This window comes from Vidua macroura, chromosome Z (genome assembly GCF_024509145.1).
Source record: "Vidua macroura isolate BioBank_ID:100142 chromosome Z, ASM2450914v1, whole genome shotgun sequence".
In the NCBI taxonomy this organism is placed as follows: domain Eukaryota; kingdom Metazoa; phylum Chordata; class Aves; order Passeriformes; family Viduidae; genus Vidua; species Vidua macroura.
In genome coordinates this window covers 17,006,000-17,024,937 of record NC_071611.1, presented here as the reverse complement: position 1 = coordinate 17,024,937, position 18,938 = coordinate 17,006,000, and the positions used below count along the sequence as shown (strand labels likewise).

At 40.3% G+C, this 18,938-nt stretch overlaps 1 protein-coding gene across 1 annotated transcript in view; it reads left to right on the top strand.

The window, feature by feature from the left end:
- ADAMTSL1 (ADAMTS like 1) overlaps window positions 1-18,052 on the top strand; it is a 400,259-nt gene extending 382,207 nt beyond the window's left edge. Inside the window, exons 25-30 of the mRNA XM_054002970.1 lie at window positions 5,250-5,450; window positions 6,458-6,638; window positions 9,655-9,862; window positions 11,834-11,943; window positions 12,730-12,950; window positions 14,933-18,052. Coding sequence (XP_053858945.1) covers window positions 5,250-5,450; window positions 6,458-6,638; window positions 9,655-9,862; window positions 11,834-11,943; window positions 12,730-12,950; window positions 14,933-15,039 — 1,028 coding nt within the window. The 3' untranslated portion in view covers window positions 15,040-18,052. The remainder of the gene's footprint in view (window positions 1-5,249; window positions 5,451-6,457; window positions 6,639-9,654; window positions 9,863-11,833; window positions 11,944-12,729; window positions 12,951-14,932) is intronic.
- The last annotated feature ends 886 nt before the right edge of the window (window positions 18,053-18,938 follow it).

Sequence of the window (18,938 nt, the reverse complement as noted above, 5' to 3'; positions counted from 1 at the left end):
GAAAATAAGCCCTGACAGGAAACGGGGGAACTGTTTCTCACTACCAGTAATCACCTACACAGTGTGAACACAGTAACACAGTGTCAGCCAAAACATACTAGTTCAGCACCAAACTTGTATCTATTCTGATTGATATGTGGCTTCGTTACAGTTTGTTCAAAGCATTTTGTTCCTCACTTTGTCCTTAATCTGGTTTCGGTTTTGAAAGCATACTTTATTTCCTTGAATGTAGAGTTTAGAGTGGAAATACTGTCATGTTTCAAGTCCTGTAGGAGCATCACATTTATTGCTTTAATACCATTTATTATGGTCCACAACTCTTTTCTGTTAGAGTTCAGTAAAATAATACAGAAATACAAAATCGAAGAAACTACCTGATCTTGGCCTGAAGTCTTCGCTCAGATTCCATCTTTAATAAATATTAGAAACATTTCCTGGGGCTAATCATCCTGTTAACAGTAAATTAGAGAGATATTTTAGATATGTTAGACAAATATGAAATCATGAAAATAATCCATATTTTAAGAATAGACACCTATTTTAAAGGCAGTGATATATATTTTTTTAATTTACATTTGTAAATTTATTTAGTACTTGCAAAATTCACTTGGCATTTTTACCATTATTTTCTATACAGTATCAGGCTGCCAAAAAAAGAAAAGGAATCCTAAAATCAACAGCCTTTGCACTTGTTTTTATCGGGTCTGAAAGTGCAAAAGTGGTGCATGTTTTGTATTTTGTTCTCCTAGTCTTAGCATATTAGCCCAGAGCCTGTCTGCAGCTACAGTCATTCAGAAACTGTTGCAAAGGTGTAATGGGGAGCTGAATTTGGCCTGGAGTATCCATTTATTTCTTCCTCTCAAGAAACTGTTAAGAGTTGTTGTGGAACATCAGTCTTCCCTTTCCAAATATTTCCTTATTATCCTTGAAATATTAACATTTTCCCTACCAGAAGATGACATTTTTATTTTTTTTTCCTATCTCCAGCTTTTGCACATAAGTGGCTCATCCTGGCTTTGAATTAATTCAAAGTCACAGTAATCTTTGGAAGGGAGGATGAAGGCAATACTTTCTTTCTCTGCTTAAGGACTGAAGGAGAAAGGCCCTCTCACACCAGAACTTTGACTGCTCAAAACAGTCCCAAAAATGTGTTCCCTGATCATCTTCCCATGGGTGCCAATACCTGAAAGCTCTGCAATAGCTGTGCTGTCTGGAAACAAAGACAGCTTTTCCTTCTTAGTCATTATAGGCATGGGTTTTGAGCTTTGAAAGGATAAAACAGTCAATGTCCACAGGGATTGGGGAAATAGAGAGTAAGTATTAGTAATCTGCATTAAATGATATTAAAGTTATTCCTGGAGGATAAGAAGGAGATAGTGATGGAACATGTGATTTTATTGTACTCTAGCTCTCACTATGCATAAAATATTATCCCATAGACTATGCATCCTTGTAAAATGTGAATGATAGGTATTAGTAAAGTTTTACTGTTAAGTAATAATTATTGACTGGTAGTGCATATCTAGGCAATAGCTTTGGGGAGTTTTCCCCCATATAACTGATTACTGGCTGCTCCTTTAGCCTAATATTTTTATATATACATTTTGGAGGAAGAAATACTATATTAGACTAGTAAAATAGTACTAAAAAGGGGATATTGTTTTTCTTAACAATATTTTTTTAAAAGAAAAACAGCATGAACCAAGACCATCTGCATGCTGAATTCAGGTTCATCTCCTCTGTGTGTAGCATCAAGCTGACATTTCTGTTTTCTGCATTTACGGTCTGCAGACTCTTGCAGATGCAAACAATAAAACTAGACTCACAGCATGCTTGTTTTAATTGTCATGGCTATATGCTGACCTGTGGAAATCACTACACTAATCTTAAAGAAGAAGTAAACTACAAAAAAATTGGAAAAATCTAGGCAAAAGCCATAGAGCCACTTTTTAAATTTGTCCATTTTCTCTATATTCCTTTGTCTTCCATTGTTTTAACTTAGACAGCCTTTAAACAACAAGGCTAAAGTCTTTCATGTCACTCCTTTACTTGAGAATTAGTATCTTGGAAATTGCATGAGTTATTTTTCAGCACAAAAGTGGAAAAAATATGAAACAGCGGGAATAAATAGAGAGCTTACAAAAATAAGGAAAGGGAATGAGCAGCAGAGAATGCTGTGTCTTTGTTGTCAGGAAGGGAGTGCTGAGTAGAGATAACTGCCAAGGATAAAACTGTATTAGATCTTGCCAATGAAATTAAAACAAATAGCAGTATCTTCACCCTTATAAATACAAGTAAAAAAAAAAAAAGGAAGAGGTGAAACCATTGGGTGCAGTTTGCACTCTGTCCTTCTGCTTTTTTATTGCCCCTTTTTCCTTATTTTTAAACATTTATCTGCGTTTACTAGTTCATTTCCAGTGCAACTTTGTCATTGTGACTGCAGAGTCTACTCTGTATGTGTCAGTCTGTTGCCAGGGAGCCCTTGCTCTCTGAAATACTCAGTTTCACAGAGTGAATGAGTCCCAACAGGCAGCTGTATCCAGCCCACATCTTTCCCCACTGTACATACAGGCAAGGTCTGACAGCAACAGGGGATTAGCAAAGACTTTTGTACCCACTGCATCAGTGAGAGCCCCAATATTTATCCTCCTGAGTGGCAGACAATTTCTCCCCAGTGTCTGGATCTACCGCTCAGCATGAAAATGGCTGGGGCATACAACAGGTCACCACTGGCATTTTCCATCTTGTCTGAGATCTTCTGCTTTATAGGCAAGAGAACTTCAGTTTTCCTGGGCAAGAGAGTATCTTCTGTCATAGGAATTGTGTAGTTGGAGGTATGATTGATGGCAAAAGGCACAGAAGTAAATACTACAGTAGCCCAATCCCCTAGTGTAACTTACATGTATAACCAAATTCAAAAGGGTCACAAAGGTTTCTAAGCAAAGGAATGAGTCCCTTAAATCGAGGATTTGGTCTTAATGATGTTTGGAAATTCAACTCTTCAACCTTTCTGAGCAGATTAATGACAATGGTATTTTGTTGTAGGCACTGTACTTGCCCAGTATATGTTAGTTAAGGTTCTCCTCAGGTGGACCAACAAGAATAGAAGGAAGAGCAGTAACAAAAATGTCATGTTGCAGCATTTGTTAATTGTGTAGTGCAGCTACAGAGACTTCACATTCACATCTTCATTTGTCTCAGTGAATAATAAATAGTAATCAAATTACATGGAGATGGCAGTATTGAAATATCAGCTGATCGATTATTCCTTCATCTTAGAAGAGTCTTCTATTTTTAGTATTTTGAATTCATACTCTTCCTTTTTTTATCCCATTTCTTTTAAACAATGCTCATGTGAAAGTTGATGTATATTTTATGTTTGTTTATACAGGACAGTTCTTTCAGAAGGGATTTGGTATACAATATAGTCATTCAGGCACATATGTATAATACAAACAAAACAATATAAAGCTTCAGTATAATCAACTAACCATCAGAATAGATTGCATTTGCAGAAACTTAGAGACCTTCCATGTCTCATTGACAATTATAGCAGTGCATGACAAGCCTAAACCAGAAGCAGTCCTAGAGATATATGCGATCCCTCACATACAGCATTTCTGTCTCCTCACCCCTGCAATTGGTGGGGATGGGTTACACTACAGAAATCACCTCATTCTTAATTTTTTTCCCCAGGAAATAGGCAAGACAACTTAACTGGCTTTCCCAAGTTATACCAATCTTACAAATTTCCTGGAATTCATCATGAAACTGCCAATGTGTTCAGCTGATATGAGAACCACAGTAAAAAGTGTCTTGTAGATACACTTCCTTCAGGTCAACAGGCAAAGGACTCACTGAGAATTTAAATCTCATCATCTGTCCTGGTGATCCATAGACCTCACACAATGCTTTAGAACATCAGGGTTTTTTTTAGTTGCTGTTTTTGGTGTGACCAAAAAAAAAAAAAAAAAAAAAAAAGAAACAAACAAACAAACCACAAGCCAACCAAACCTGTAAAGGCTCAATTTTATCTTTTTGGTTTTTCAACAGATTTTTTTGTGTAAAAAAATTTTTCTGACTTTTAATATAACACAAAAAATAAACATTAATTTTTTTTTTTTTTAAGAAAAAGAAAGAGGAAGGTGGTCCTGTGGCTTATGTAGGAAATTTGGAGACCAAGTTGCGTTTGTATTGCATGTTCAATAATGGTCCTTGAATTTATGCCAGGTTTATAACCCCCCCATCCCACCTTCTTCAATACCAAAATGAGGATTGACGGGGCTCACCCCCAGTTTGGGGTGACCCTGGGAGGTGGTAAAGTCTCTCCTCCAACCCAGGCCTTCAAAGAAAGACTCAGTAGTCTTCAGTCATCCAGTCTCAAGGTAGTTTATTGCATGTTATCTCAAGGCACACACACTCCCTGGCATTCTCTCTGACTCCTTCTCCCTCTGCGTCTCTCTTCGTCTCCGTCTCTGTCTCTGTCTCTGTCTCTCTCCGTCTCTCCCACCCAAGGGCTGGTGCCATCTTTTATATCATACATTACGTGTTAAATGTTTATGGTTTTTCCCCAATGCCTATCACCTATATTGAAGAGTGACTTTCTACTCTAAACCAATCTGTGAGTGCCAACATCACCATGAACACGGAGGTTAGGAAGGAGAAAGAAGGAGCACAGGGCACGCCCAAATCCCTCCATCTTAGAACCTCTGACCCCCATGTACAAAACTCAGACCCCTCTGTACAAGGCCTAAAACCCCCCTGTACAGCACTCAAAAATCCTTCCTTTCACTTTGTGACTACTTCTATTATAATATCTAAACTTTTGTGATTTCTTGTTCTTCCTGCAAGGTTGGTAAATTGTTCCATGGATCAAATTCAAAGCCACAGGGGTTTCCGGCTGCCTGCCAGGGTCTCAAATGCTTCTGATCTGGACCCGGAACATCCAAGAGTGTCTGAGGGACACCTTGAGTTCTGACAGAGGATGATCAAAAATAGTGGAAACCTTAGAAGGTCTGATATAAATAATTCCAAACTAATCAGAGATTTTCCAATTTGCAGACTATCTGACTTTTGGAATTTATTCTGGATGATGAGAAGGTATTCCTTATCACAGAATTACTTTTCATTATTATGAGAAAATGAGGAAAAAATGGGACAGAATCGACTATTTCCCCTAATTTTGACCACTTCAAAGCATGTACCTGGTTTCGTAATCAGCAGGTTTTTCTCATGTATGTGTTTTTTAGGTTGTGCTGTCGATGGGCATCCAACCCCGAACATCACCTGGCTTTACTCTGGTGACCCTCTCAGTCAGCAACATCAACTCCTGGCAGGAGGACGGATTCTTAAGATACTCAATGTCAGTGATTTCACTGATGGTGAATTCAGCTGCCTTGCTCAAAATGAAGCTGGCTCACTCACACAAGTTATGACCCTGGCTATACAAGGTAACTCTTCAGTTTCAGTCATTTCACCCTGGAAAGATCTTACCATGGACTTCCCTGTACTACCTTCCTCATCCTGAATTTCTCCCCTCTGAAACCATCACCATGCATATCAGGAAAAAGATGTCTTAACAATTTCTTGCCATGGATATAGATTTGCAGAGCTACTGAGTACCTTACAGTGTCTTAGCTTGTACTTTACTAAAATGACATCAGATATTTCTGTCCTGCTGAGCGTGAAACACACCTTCCTGATTCAAGCTCTGCTGATGCTGAGCCTCAACAAATTTCTCGTCCAGAAATTCAAGACAGATGTGGCAGAGTTTATACCCCTTAAAACAGAAGTCCCTGTATTAATACACGAAGGTCACTGTCTCACAGTCTCTTCTTCATTGAAAACCCTTCACTTGTAAAAGATCTGGAACTGTTCTTGTTAGAGATCTCCTAGAAGTAAGACAAAGGCAATAAAGCCACAAGAACACTGTGGTGCAGCTGGGTTCAAACAGAATATGCAGCCTTCATTGCTTCAACTGTCAGTGATGAAGAGGTGAATAATTTAACTTTTCCTTCAATTTTGCTATAAAATTTTGAGTGTGTTGCAGTTCCCAGATTTATCTTCAGGACAAATGATCTGTGTAAACTATCTGGTTAAGAGACACAGTGTTTCAAGATCATAGAGTCATAGATACTGCTGGGTACTGCAGCGAACCATATCTTCATTAAATAACACACCTTTAAAAATACAGATGCTCACTGGCATCTGGCTTCACTTAACTGCCATACCATGTTATTAGCTTTCTATGCCTGATGCTTCTAGGCACCAAAAAACTGGGTATGTTACACCAAAGGCAGTCAGGGGTTTGAATCAGGTGCCTTGCAAGGGTAGGTATCTCCTTTTCACTGAATCCCTGTATTTCATCCTGGAGAACATCTTCAACACTCTCCTTTCTAATTAAACCCCTGCTGTCAGTTTTTTACTGTTAACATGCCTCTCCCACACTTCCTGGCAGAGTACCGGTGGTCGGTGGACAAACTGACATCTTGTTCAGCTTCCTGCGGCCACAGAGGGCTACAGCTGCCCCAGCTGAGGTGCTTACTGGATGGGGCCGAAGTCAATGCATCCTACTGCGGAGAGACACCCAAGCCATCTCTGCAACCCATCGCATGCAACAGAAGAGACTGCCCTTCACGGTGTGTCTGTCTTATGTGAAAATACCTTACATGCATTTAAGATGTGCTGGAAGAGTTCTTTGTGTGGGTCATCATACCACTGCAGCTTCTCTGGTGCCTGTTTGGAGAAGTCATGGCTAAAAGGGAGTTTTTGAGTGCTAAATCCAGACAGTTGGGATTTTGTAGCAATATTAGTGGAAAATTTTGACAGTACAAGGTAGAAAGAGAATTCACAGCTTGCAATGTTTTGGGTCACACGCCATGTTGGTTATAAATTTCATGCTTGTTCTGAGTACTGAATGCATGGAAATTTTGTCACCCAAGACCTGTAGGATCATTTCTTTTTTGGCTTCATAGCAGTCTGCCCCAACAATATATCAGACAAGAAACTAAGTTTAGCAGCTATTTCATTATTTTATTCTGAGTTCTTTTGCTGCTTGAAAATCAATACCGGCAGGACTGTAGCTGTAAATGCAGCTGCAAAGAATTCCCTTAGCAGGGTGAAAATATCTTTTGTAAAATGGGCACATCTCATCAGATCTAGTGGGCATGTAGGAGGCTGAGTTCTGCCTCTTTTTGGACTTTGCTAGCTTGTGATTGCCTTGGAATTGTAATTCTCTGTCCTTGTAGTCCCCTGGTTGTCACTTACTGCTATGCACAAATGAGCCAGGACAGCTTGAAAAACTTCTGGCTACACCTAGGTCTTCCTCTGGCACATCTCAACTACTGTGTCCAATTTCTGACCCCTCACTACAATAAAGAAGGACAGAGAAGCTGGTGAAGGCTCTGGAGTACAAGTCCCATGAGAAGTGCCTGAGGAAGCTGAGGTGGTTTACCTTGGAGAAAATGGGGCCCAGGAGACCTTACCATTCTCTACAATTGCCTGAGAGGCTGTAGTAAGGTGGTGGTCAGCATCTTCTTCCTAGTGACAAGTGACAAGACAAAAGGAAACAGCCTCAAGCTGCATCAGGAGAGGTTTAGATTGGCTCTTAGGGAAATATTCATCATGGTTGTCAAGCATTAGAACAGTTGGCCCAGGGAAGTGATTTAGTCATCATCCTTGGACGTATTTAAAAGATGTGTAGATGCAGTGCTTAGGGGCATGATTTAATGGTGGACTTGGCATTGCTGGGTTATGATTGGACTTGATGACAATAAAGGTCATTTCCAACATAAATGATTCTCTGACTTCACTCCTCACAAAATCTTTTTTTTTTTTTTTGACACCCTTTGGTGCAAAGAAGAATATGTCTTGAGCTTATCCAGAAAGTCAGTATAGTGTTATGCTCCTTCCATATTAAAAATGTCCTGCTTCTGCAATTCAGTATCTCCTTAACTGAGATGTGTAAACATGTTTTTCCATATTTTTCATGGTGTTACTCCCTCCTCTCCCTTATTTCCAGTGTGGATATGTTATGTTTCAGTATACAAACACTTAAAAGTAGTGAGCATCTCAAGAGAAATTTAATACAATTTCCCTCATTCAATGGACATTCACTCATTCAACAGTGATTTGGGACTTGTATTAAAAAAAGACAGTTTAAGCTGAGGCAAGGAGAGGTACTAAGCAACCTGATGAGAAGTGGCCAGATTCACCACTTTTGCTGTGTCTTGGGCATATTGCAAGTTTCTGTTTAATTACCTTTTAAAATATATTCCTACTCTTCTTTGCAGACAAATGTTTTCTGAGTTGCTAGCTGAGTCAAAAGAAAGAAGCCAAAAGAGATGTGATGAAATATGAAACATGCTCATTAGCAGCAGTTTTCCTTGCTGTTGACAATAAATTCCATGGGAATGGTTTATGTCTTTTTATACCTTCCCTGAATTGTAACACAACCCCAAATCCTCCCTCAGCTCCTGAGAAACTGCTGAGATGTAAACTTAGAAATAAAAGTTGATTGACATGCAGACCACAGCTTTATAAGCAGTGCGGAAATTGCAGGTTCAACCACACCAAACTGCACAAAAGTACCAGTGTTCTTGTTTTCCAGGTTGGGAATATGTTTGCTTATACTTGTTTCTGAGACCACTGGAGTTAATCACCCACAGAAGACAGAGAAATAGAAACGGATGTCTCTCCATGGGACTGGAGAATGCCTGTTGCCTATTTTGTAAAGTAATCATAAACACTGCTGGTGAGGGACGTGATAGGCAGTATTTTACTCCCAAAACCACACAAATCCTGCCAAGTATCCAGAAACTTAATGAAGCAAACTGCTGGATTGACCATAAAACTATTCAGAAAACTAACAATCAGTTGCATTCTTGCTTTCCCAAGCCTGACTGTACAAGTGTTTCACCTAATGATCCTTACAATGACAACATGCATTAGACTATTAGTTTTTGTTATTTAGAGCCTTTCAGCTAGATAGACTAGATTTTTTTAAATGCCAGTACACAGAGGTTCAGAGCACCAGCCTCAGCTGGTAAGTGCATGGTCTGAGCTTTAGAGGAAAGAAGAACAGTGTCCTTCCTTCCCTGGGCTAACTGTTCTGAGCAATGTTCAGGCTTTTCTGGATTATGCCAGCTATCAGGGGTACAACAGAGGAGGCAGGCACCAGCAGGACGCAGCAGGCTTTTGGTTATTCTCTCACAAGTTTGAAGTGGCCTGTGAGCAACTCCAGCAATTACACAGAGATAGTTTTACCTACTAAGGAGAGCTACTGGGCTAGTCCTAGCATTGTACTGCAGCTTGTGACGAAGGCCTCCATGGCACCATGGTGTAAGAGCAGACTTGCCCAACCCCTGTGCCAGGGCTGCAAGTATTTACTAAGCCTCTAAAAACAGCTTTAAGGGCTAGAAAATTAATTCTGGGCCCAAAGAGCCTTGAGAAAGGTAAATTAATGAACAATTTGCAGTTTTCTCAGATGTCATCTTCTGAACAGCTTCCAGTGAAAACTATGGGTAGCTGAGACACTAAATGAGCCAACCCACTGTTGCCTGTCTTTGGTCCAATTGACAAAGACCAGTTGATGCCAAGGATCCTGCAGACAGTGGCATGTGCCTGCTCCCTGACCTGTTCTCCTTTCTCTCACAGGTGGATGGTAACATCCTGGTCTCCTTGCACACGGAGCTGTGGTGGAGGCATACAGACGCGGCGAGTGACATGCCAGCGCCTGACAGCGAAAGGCAGCTCTGTCCCAATGTCCAACGAGGCTTGTGCCCAGGTGTCCAAGCACCCTGTGGACACACAGAGCTGTAACAGGCAGCCCTGTGTTCAGTGGGCAGCCTCCTCCTGGGGCCAGGTAAGGAACAAAGTAGCATTCCAAGGACAGTCCCATAGTGTGGGCTAGAAAAAAGAGACAGAAAATGAGGGTCATGATTTTTTAACCTAGTATCTTTAGTTTATAGTTTGCAGGCTTTTGAGGTGGACACTAATTTGTTCAGCTCCTTCTTTCTGTATATGATACACTGCCTGTTTGGATTTCTGTAGCTTCTCACGATCACTAGAATTGCCTCTCATGAATAGAGCTTTTACTGCAGACCGCTGTGTCCTCCAGTGGAAAGGTCTGCAGCTCCTTGTTACAGTGCTTAGTGACACATCTGGGAAATAGCCTTCTTCAAGTCTTAATTCCCCTTACCAGCCAGTGAGAGTGTTTCAGTCTTGGCTGGCTGGAGTCAAGAATGATGATTGTGATAAGGTTCAAGACAGGAGGACTGTGCAATAATTCAGTTTTACAAAGTTGCTGATGTTGCCTGAGAATACCAAAAAGTGTGAGCTTTTTTGACTTGCTTCATGATGAAAGGCAAAATGGAAGGCTAAATGCATTTTCAAACTACTTCCTTCTGCTTTGCAGATCCTCAGATTTTCTCTTAGGAGATTGCGTTGCATCAGGGTTTTTTATAACGTTGGTAGGAAAAAGTGCCTTCAGCTACTAGAATGTGTTATTGTTCATTACTTGAAAACATCTTTGTTTAAATCTTGAAAGGTGACTGAGTTATTGTATTACAAGTGAAGCTTGGAATTATCACTTTCTATCAAAGAAGAGAATTTTCACTCTCTATGAAACTTCAGGAAAGGACTGGATCATCTTTGCAAAAACTGTTATGTGCTATATTGTTCCCCATGACATCATACTCAGCTGAGACAATCAGACGGTTCAGAATTTCTGAACTTTAGACCTAATCTCTGTGCATTATCATATAGTATTTCTGCTACCTAGCTTACAAAAAAAAGTCAAGTTCAACGTGGTTGCATACTGCCTAGTCTCCACACCAGAAGACTGTTACATGTAGTTAGGATGTACCACTGGTTCAGTGAATCAATGACCTCCTTGGTAGTATTATGGGGTATCAGGTCACCCATTGTGCAGGTGTAGCAATCAGCTTTCCCATTTCATAAAGAAAATGAACAGCCTACCTTCTCTACCGCTACCCCTAGAATTAGTTCCTTTCCTTCATTTAATGTTCCTGGTATTTTGTTCTCCACTGTGTAATCCCATGGTGTTTTTAAGCTAGTGATTCACACTAATGACCCCTTATTCACCCTTCAGTTTGTTCTTTGATATAATTTCCAGACACTTAGAAAACCAGGTTCCTAATAGTTGATGTAATTTTAAAATATCAGAAATACATGCTTCATATCTATACCAAGTTATGTTTTAATCAAAGGAGAGGATTAGGAGAGTTTAACTGAAATATAATTGCTAAGCTTGAATATGTTAAGATGGCCTGACTTTTGGAGCAAGCTTGCATATCTTTTGTGCTTCTCATGCTTCCTGCTTTTGTTTATTGTCCTTCAATGCTTTTACATTATTCAATTGAGTGGAATATGTCCTTGGTTCAATGCATTCTTAATTATTTGGCCAATTCAAATGCTGCAAAATGCACAGTAAAAGTAATGTTTTGAGATTTCCTGTATAGAACATAGGCTCATGGCTAATGGCATGAGAACATTTCATTTCCCCTAACAGATGATAGATACTAGGTTTAAGACTATTTAAGACTAAATTATTGAAGAGAAGAGGTAATTAATCTAGAGAAGAGGTAATTAATCTATTAAACTACAGAAATGTAGTTTAAATGCTGCTGGAGGAGAGTGAGGTAGAGCAAAAAATGGCTGCACAGTCAGCCTTCAAATCTTGCAGAGGTCCAGAAAGCAGTTGAAATCTCAACAGTCTCTGAGTGGCACTATGCATTTTATTTCACTAGCAGTTTTATAAAAAATGCAACTTGCCCTCTTTTACCTCCCCTGAGTGAATCTTCTGTGTTTGCAGTGTAACGGGCCTTGCATTGGACCACGACTGGCTGTACAGCACCGACAGATATTTTGCCAGACCAAAGATGGGACTTCTGTGTCATCTGATCAATGCAGCTCCTTACCAAGGTAGGTACCAAGAAATGTCTTATGTCTGAACCTACAAACCTTTCCAGAGATACCTATCAGGCCTATTTATTCCTAGGAACTTCAGGCAAGTTGGCCAAAAACTGGAAAATGTTCAATGCATTCCAAATCCTGACTGTAAGACTGTGCTATATCTTCTTAAGGTGCCAGTCTTCTCACTTATTTAAACACAAACTCTAACAGAAAACAAAGGGTCTCCACAGGTTTTTGTTTTCCTGCACATAAACTCCACTGTCAACATTGTAATGACATTTGCTTTACATGAGACAGGTATATATAAATGATGACTGATCATGACTGAATATTAATGTAATTGGCTTGTTGGCTCCCACTCATGCCTTTTCACTACCTGTGTGACAAATAGATATGAACCAAGTGTGCCTATACATCCTCTGTGACACTGTCTTGAAAGAAGAAGAAGGATTTCAGAGAATTGGTTCTGCTCCCACTGTAACTTTCCCATAAAAAAAGTTACAAAGTCCTGCTGGACCACATTGGTCACCACTCATTTCACCTTTCAGCAGATCTCTGGTTTGGCTCTTTGTGGAGAGGGCATTTCAGCCAAATCCTCAAACAGTTCAAATGGTCATTTAGCCTGGTGTTGGTATACCAGTGTGCACCCACTGAGGGTCTGGTCCTTGAGAGCAGCTCAAAACTGCTGGCCTCACCTGGCAGCTTTGGAAGATCTGATCCATACAGTACTCTGAGTGAATTACCTTTGGGATATGTAATGTTTGCTCTCCCTCCCTCCCTCCCTCCTGCCCACAGGCCGTTGAGCACCCAGAACTGCTGGACTGATGTCTGTGGTGTGCACTGGAGGATCAGCTTATGGACTGTCTGTACGGCTACGTGTGGAAACTACGGCTTCCAGTCACGGCGCGTGGACTGCGTGCACATCCGCACCAACAAGCCCGTGATGGAGCACCACTGCTCCTGGAGGCCAAGACCAGCAAACTGGCAGCGCTGCAACATCACACCATGTGAAAATGGTACTTCGCTGAGAGGAGGGGAGGCTGAGTGGTGCAGGACTAGGAAAGAAGGGAGAGTCGTCTCTCAGAAACACAGCACTGGACCTTGCAGCTGGGCATCTGGGGAAACATCCAGCCCAGCCCTGTGCAAAATCCAGTGTCTAAAGCCCAGCATCCCAGAGAGGAATGATGCTCATTGTGGAGGCTTTTGGCAATGGCGTTAGTGCTGGGATTCTGTCTCCTTTCTAACAGCATGAGAAATAATTCATGCAGTCTTCTGGGGCAAGTCCAGAGTAGGCCACCAAGTCAATCAGAGGGATGGAGCACCTGTAGTATGACAAAAGGCTGAGGGAAATGGGATTGTACACCCCTGTTTTCAGGTAACCTACTTGTAGCCTTCCCATACCTGAAGGGAACTTAAAAGAAAGATGGAGCAAGACTTTTTACAAGGCCACAGAACAAGGGGGAATGGGTTCAAATTGAAACAGAGTAGTTTAGTAGTAAAAAAACTACTAAAAAAACTAGTAGGTGTTTTTTTCTAGTAAAACTACTAGTTCTACTAGATTTAGTAAAACTAGTAGTTTTACTAAAAGAACTTAAAACTAAGTTTTAGGTTTTTTAGTAAAACTACTAGTTTTACTAAATCTAGTAGTTTTAGATTAGATATTAGGAAGAAATAATTTACTGTGGAGGTGATGAGACAATGGCACAGGTTTCCCAGAGAAGCTGTGGAAACCCCATCCCCAGAGGTTTTCAAGAACAGGTTGGATAGGACTCTGAGCAACCTGGTCCAGTGGAAGGCTTCCCTGTCCACAGCAGGAGGGTTGGAACTAGATGGTCTTCAAGGTCCCCTTACAATGCAAACCATTCCTATGATGCTGTGATTAGCTTTCAGTTAATGGTACAGACAGAAAGAAAAACATGAATCACAACCAGACTTACAGCTGTAGTCCATATCCAGTGGGTAGGTGGATGATGGGAAATCCTGTAGGCAAGACTGCTTTCTTGCAGATTACAAGCAAGAAATTGGGCCTGTCAGGGAAATATAAAAGGTACTAATTTAAAAAAAATGAAATTAATAAAAAAGAAGAGACAATGTGCCTGTTTGGAAATTATGCTCACTTCCTCTATCTTGCAAGCCAGTTGCTTTGCAATCATTGCAGATGCAGTAGCAGAACCCACATGTACTTGCCTATATTCACACCAGCTCTGATGCTCCCTGTCAGCAAAGTGAACTGCATAGGTCCAAAGTCATGAGTTTGAGGGACTCTAATAGAAGCTGAAGCAATAAGGGAGATTGTATGTATCAAGCAGGACCTTTTACAGGTTTGATAACTTGATACCTTGATTACAGGTATCAGGCTGGAGGCTGATGCTCCAGCCTCTTTCTGCTATACAGAAATGTCCCAAATTCCAGGGTCTTGCAGGGATACTGGATGGTTTTCCAAACTAAAAAACAGGAGGCTATGAGCCTCAAAAACTGTACAAGTGGTACCAGAACCTAAGACCTAGAGGAGTTCAAACGATGTCTTAACATCTTCATGGTGGGTGATTTCTGACATGTGAAAAACAAGACAACTCCCAGTCAGCTGGGGTGACACTCACACACTGGCTTTTCAAGTGTGGATAGCTGGCCAAAGTGCCTCTGAGCTACTCCATTAAAACAAGTATCCAGTTTAATTTAGCTCTTCATCTTTGGTTTAACTGTTAGGAAACTTCTAGCCTCTCTAAAATGCTGGTAGATGACAAACTGACAGTGTTGGAGCAGCCTCAGATGCCCTTTCCCTAGGCTCTGTAAGTAAATGTTGCCTACCAATTATTCATTGATCCTGTGGACTTGCAATCCACATTTGGTCTTTGCAACAAGTCAATCTCATGCCCACAGTAAGATCTCCCAACATGCATGTTTTCCTCTTGGCCACCCAAGGATATATGTTCTCAGGTAAGAAATCCTTTTTTCATAACTTCATCACCACTTCTTCTTCTTTTTTCCCCTTCGGCAGTGGAGTGCAGAGACACCACAAGGTACTGTGAGAAAGTGAAGCAGCTCAAACTCTGCCAGCTCACCCAATTTAAGTCACGTTGCTGTGGGACTTGTGGAAAATCTTGAAGACAGACAAGCTGAAAATGGAGGAACAAGGGGATCACAGCCTTTTCTTCACTGAGCAAAGGCTTTTGCAGAAAATACAGATGGATGGAATGATCTTTTTCATTTTATTTATTTATTTCCCTTAAAAAAAAAAAAAACCTTCAACAAATCATTGTTGTAAAGGGACTTGACAAGTTTTCCCTTCTATACATCTGGGAGACAGAATGCAGATAAACATGGTCATGAGGGTAGACCACAAAGAGTCAGAGAAACCCATGACACCAAGTAATGGGTACGAGAGGAGAGAGGCTTCCCCTTAATCTGTGTACATGCCTGTGGGACACACCAAGAGACAGGTGAGGAAGAGGATCAGAGTCAAAACCTAGTATCATATTACAGAATCACAGAATCATCAGGGTCCAGGGTTATCTAGTCCAACCATTAACAGCACTATCATACCCACCCCTAAACTATCCCTGGGTGCCACATCCAGACTCTTCCTGGACATTGCCAGAGATGGTGACTCCACCACCGCCCTGGGCAACTTAATCCAATGCCTAGCCAGTTTTTCAGTGAATATTTTTTTATTATCTAATCTGAGCTTCCCCAGCTTAATTTGAGGCCTTTTCTTCTCATCCTACTGTTTGAAACATGGCAGAAGAGGCTGACCCCTACCTCATTACAACCTCAGGCAGCTGTAGAGAGCAATGTGGTCACCCTGAGTTTCCTCCCAGCTAAACAATCCCTGCCACAGTTGTTCCTTATAGGATGTGTCTTTTAGATCTTTCACCAGTTCCATAGCCCTTCTCTGGATATGCTCCACCACCTCAAGGTCTTTCCTGTAGTGAGGGGCCCAAAACTGAGCACAGGATTTGGGGTGTGGCCTCACCAGTGCCAAGTACTGGGGGACAATCACTGCCCTGGTCCTGCTAGCCACACTATTGTTGGTACAGGCCAGGATGTCATTGGCCACCTCAGGCACCTGGGCACACGCTGGCTCATATTTAGGCAGGTGTTGACCAGCACCCCCGGGTCTCTTTCTGCTAAGCAGCTCTCATCTCTCTTTGACTACCTTGAGAACACAAGCACATGAGTTTGCTTTATAAGCTTATTTGTTACATCCAAGATTGGAAGCCTTTTTAATTTATAAACCCCTCTCTCCTTCCTACACCAGACAAGGGACATCCTTGTGATCTTTGAGGATCTGGTGTCTGGAGTAGTTGGACAATGGTCTGTAACACCAGTGGTTCTAAAATACACCTGAAAATGTTTCTAGAGCTTGTGAGGGAGGATTGGAGATTGAAGGGTTGTCCTCAACACAGAGGTGTGGTGGTGATGTTAATAATTAACCAGCAAAAGGAGAAAAAGTATGATAACAGACTTAAGTACAAACCTGCAAACACTGTTCCCTAGAGAGCATAGGCAGGAAAGATAGAAATTGTACATGATCAACAGGAGGCACTTTGCATACTGCATCCTACTAACACTTATTTAGAAAAAAGAGGTACTACTTCCCAAAGTTCTGGTACTGTCAAGCCTGGTGTTTTGGAAACAAATTTGAAGAAGTGGGTTTTTCTATTTTGTTAGCATGAAATTTCTCTTTCCTGGCAGCCAAGCCTTTTGTATAACTGGTAGAAAAGAGCTTTATTCTGATTTTTCATGGTTGTTACCATTCAGTTGAAACAGAATCACTTTAGCGTCAGCCCCATTGGACAAATGCAAATAATTTGAAAGAAATTTGCTCCTCTCCAGCTGCCTCCCACAACAAAAAAGGTGCTATAAAGCAGATCTTTAAGTCTATGTATAACACTCCAAAGGTACAGTCTAAAAATGAGACTCAAACATCACACTTACAGCATGATTTTGCATGCAGGCTATGAGTATTTCCTCCTGGCCAGCTGCAGTGGATATTCAGCTAGTGAATTAGTTCTTGGGTATTCTCTGCTCTGCTCAAAAAAAAAAAAAAAGGAAATCTGCAAAGTGAGTTTGAAAATTGTGGAACTTTAAAGAAGAACTACCTGATCTCAGGTTTTGCTTCAAGACCTTCTCTAAATGAAAGGTTTGGTTGTGCCTCTCCTGTAACTCCTGTTGGGGCTAGTGCCTTGTGGTATATTTATGAAATGCTGTTCAAGTTCTGCTATGCTACAGCTTTCATGGCATGTGGATTTTTCAGTAAAACTGGGGGTCCATTATTGAGGTCAGTGCCAGGTTCATGACATTAATCTGTCTCAAACTGGCTTACTTCAAAACACATCTGGGAGTGAACACTCTTACTAGAAATGGGTCTTCAAGAAATAAGCATCAGTGTAACTTTTTATTTAAAAAAAAAAGAATAATGACTTTGTGTATGTAAATGTATATCTTTTTTTGTATATTTATTAGGATTTCTTGTATAAAAAGTGCAATATTAATAATTGTACATTATTTTGTCCAGATAAAACTTATTTTGTTTTTTTAATCTCCCCAGAATTTTGTTCCTCTAAAATCAACAGTAATAGTGTAGTTCTCTTAATTTTAATAGCACTTGCATTTAATTGGGGATCTGTTTCACTGTGCACAGGGTGCTCTATAGATTATGATATGAGGGAGGGATGATGTTTTTAATTTGTGAAATTATAATTATGCATGGAATGAAGGACAATTCCTTAATAACATAATAATAGCAATGATGATGATGACGATGTGATGGATATTTTTGATACATTAGTTAACAAAATGCAGCATGAGGAAGTATTTTATTTTGTGTGAAAGCAAAATATGTTCAAGCCATCACATGTTCCATTGTATCTGTGTAACTTCGCACAGGATAAATACAAAGGATCTGATCTGGAGAGGCCACTGTGTTGTCTCTGCACAGTGTGGATTTAATTTCACATGTCTGTCTTCTGAATTGTGACTTGGCAGCATCTCAGTAATATAAGGATTACTGGTTATTTTTTAAAAGGATGCTTTCCTTCTCTAAAGAGAAAACAAAACAGCAAACTTGTATTTATAAAACTTTTTGTACAAGTAATGCAGCTTACTTATTTAACTATATCTGTCTGATGTGTTGTTTTTTGATCTTAAAAACAAAAGCCAAAGTAGCAAAGCTGTTGGAGTTCTTTGTCCTTATTCTTTATTATGATAACAGCACACACCTGTTACACAAAGTACACATGATGTACCTGCCTTGGGGAAAGAGGAGATGTCTTATCTCCTTTTTACGAGTCTCCAGCCATTAAGATTCTTCACCCTGTGTTGGAAGATATGTTTTAATTCTCCATTTGCCTTGCTTTATTCTTATTTGCTAATGGCTTACCCCTGTTGCTCTTGCAGAAGTATAAAGGTGGTCCAAGGACCATGAAGATCAATAAAAGTATACTCCTTTTTTTAAATAGCAATGCTTCAAGACATAACTTTACTCAGCAATCTATGGTTGAAGAAACACCTATTAATTCCAGGCTGCTGCTGCCTTCAGTAATGGACCTGTCAACTACCTGAAGCATCAGGTGTGTGTGCAGAAAGAATTGTGGTAATGGTCTAAATTATGAGGTTAAAAAAGGGGAAAAAAAGCCAAATGCATTTCTTCTTACCAAAAAAAAAAGTTTTGAAAACTAAGCTGTTGCCCTTTTCAAACAAACAATAAATATGTCTCTGCTCAAAGGGAACAGCAATTTTGCTCTGCTTTTTTGACAGTTTCCCTTGTATGATGTCTGCAGAAACATCTGCAGAAACCTCATACAGACAAGTAAGTCAAAGACCAGACCTAAGACATCCAAGTAACTGAAAGCAATGGGAATTTCATCATTCATTTTCAGTAAAACAAGCGTAGAAGCTGTTCTGTGCGTAAAATGAACAGGTTTGCATATGTTCTCAAAACAATAATTATTGTCTCTTATGGCTTCAGTTACTACTCAAGTCAAAAAGCATTCAAAACCTTA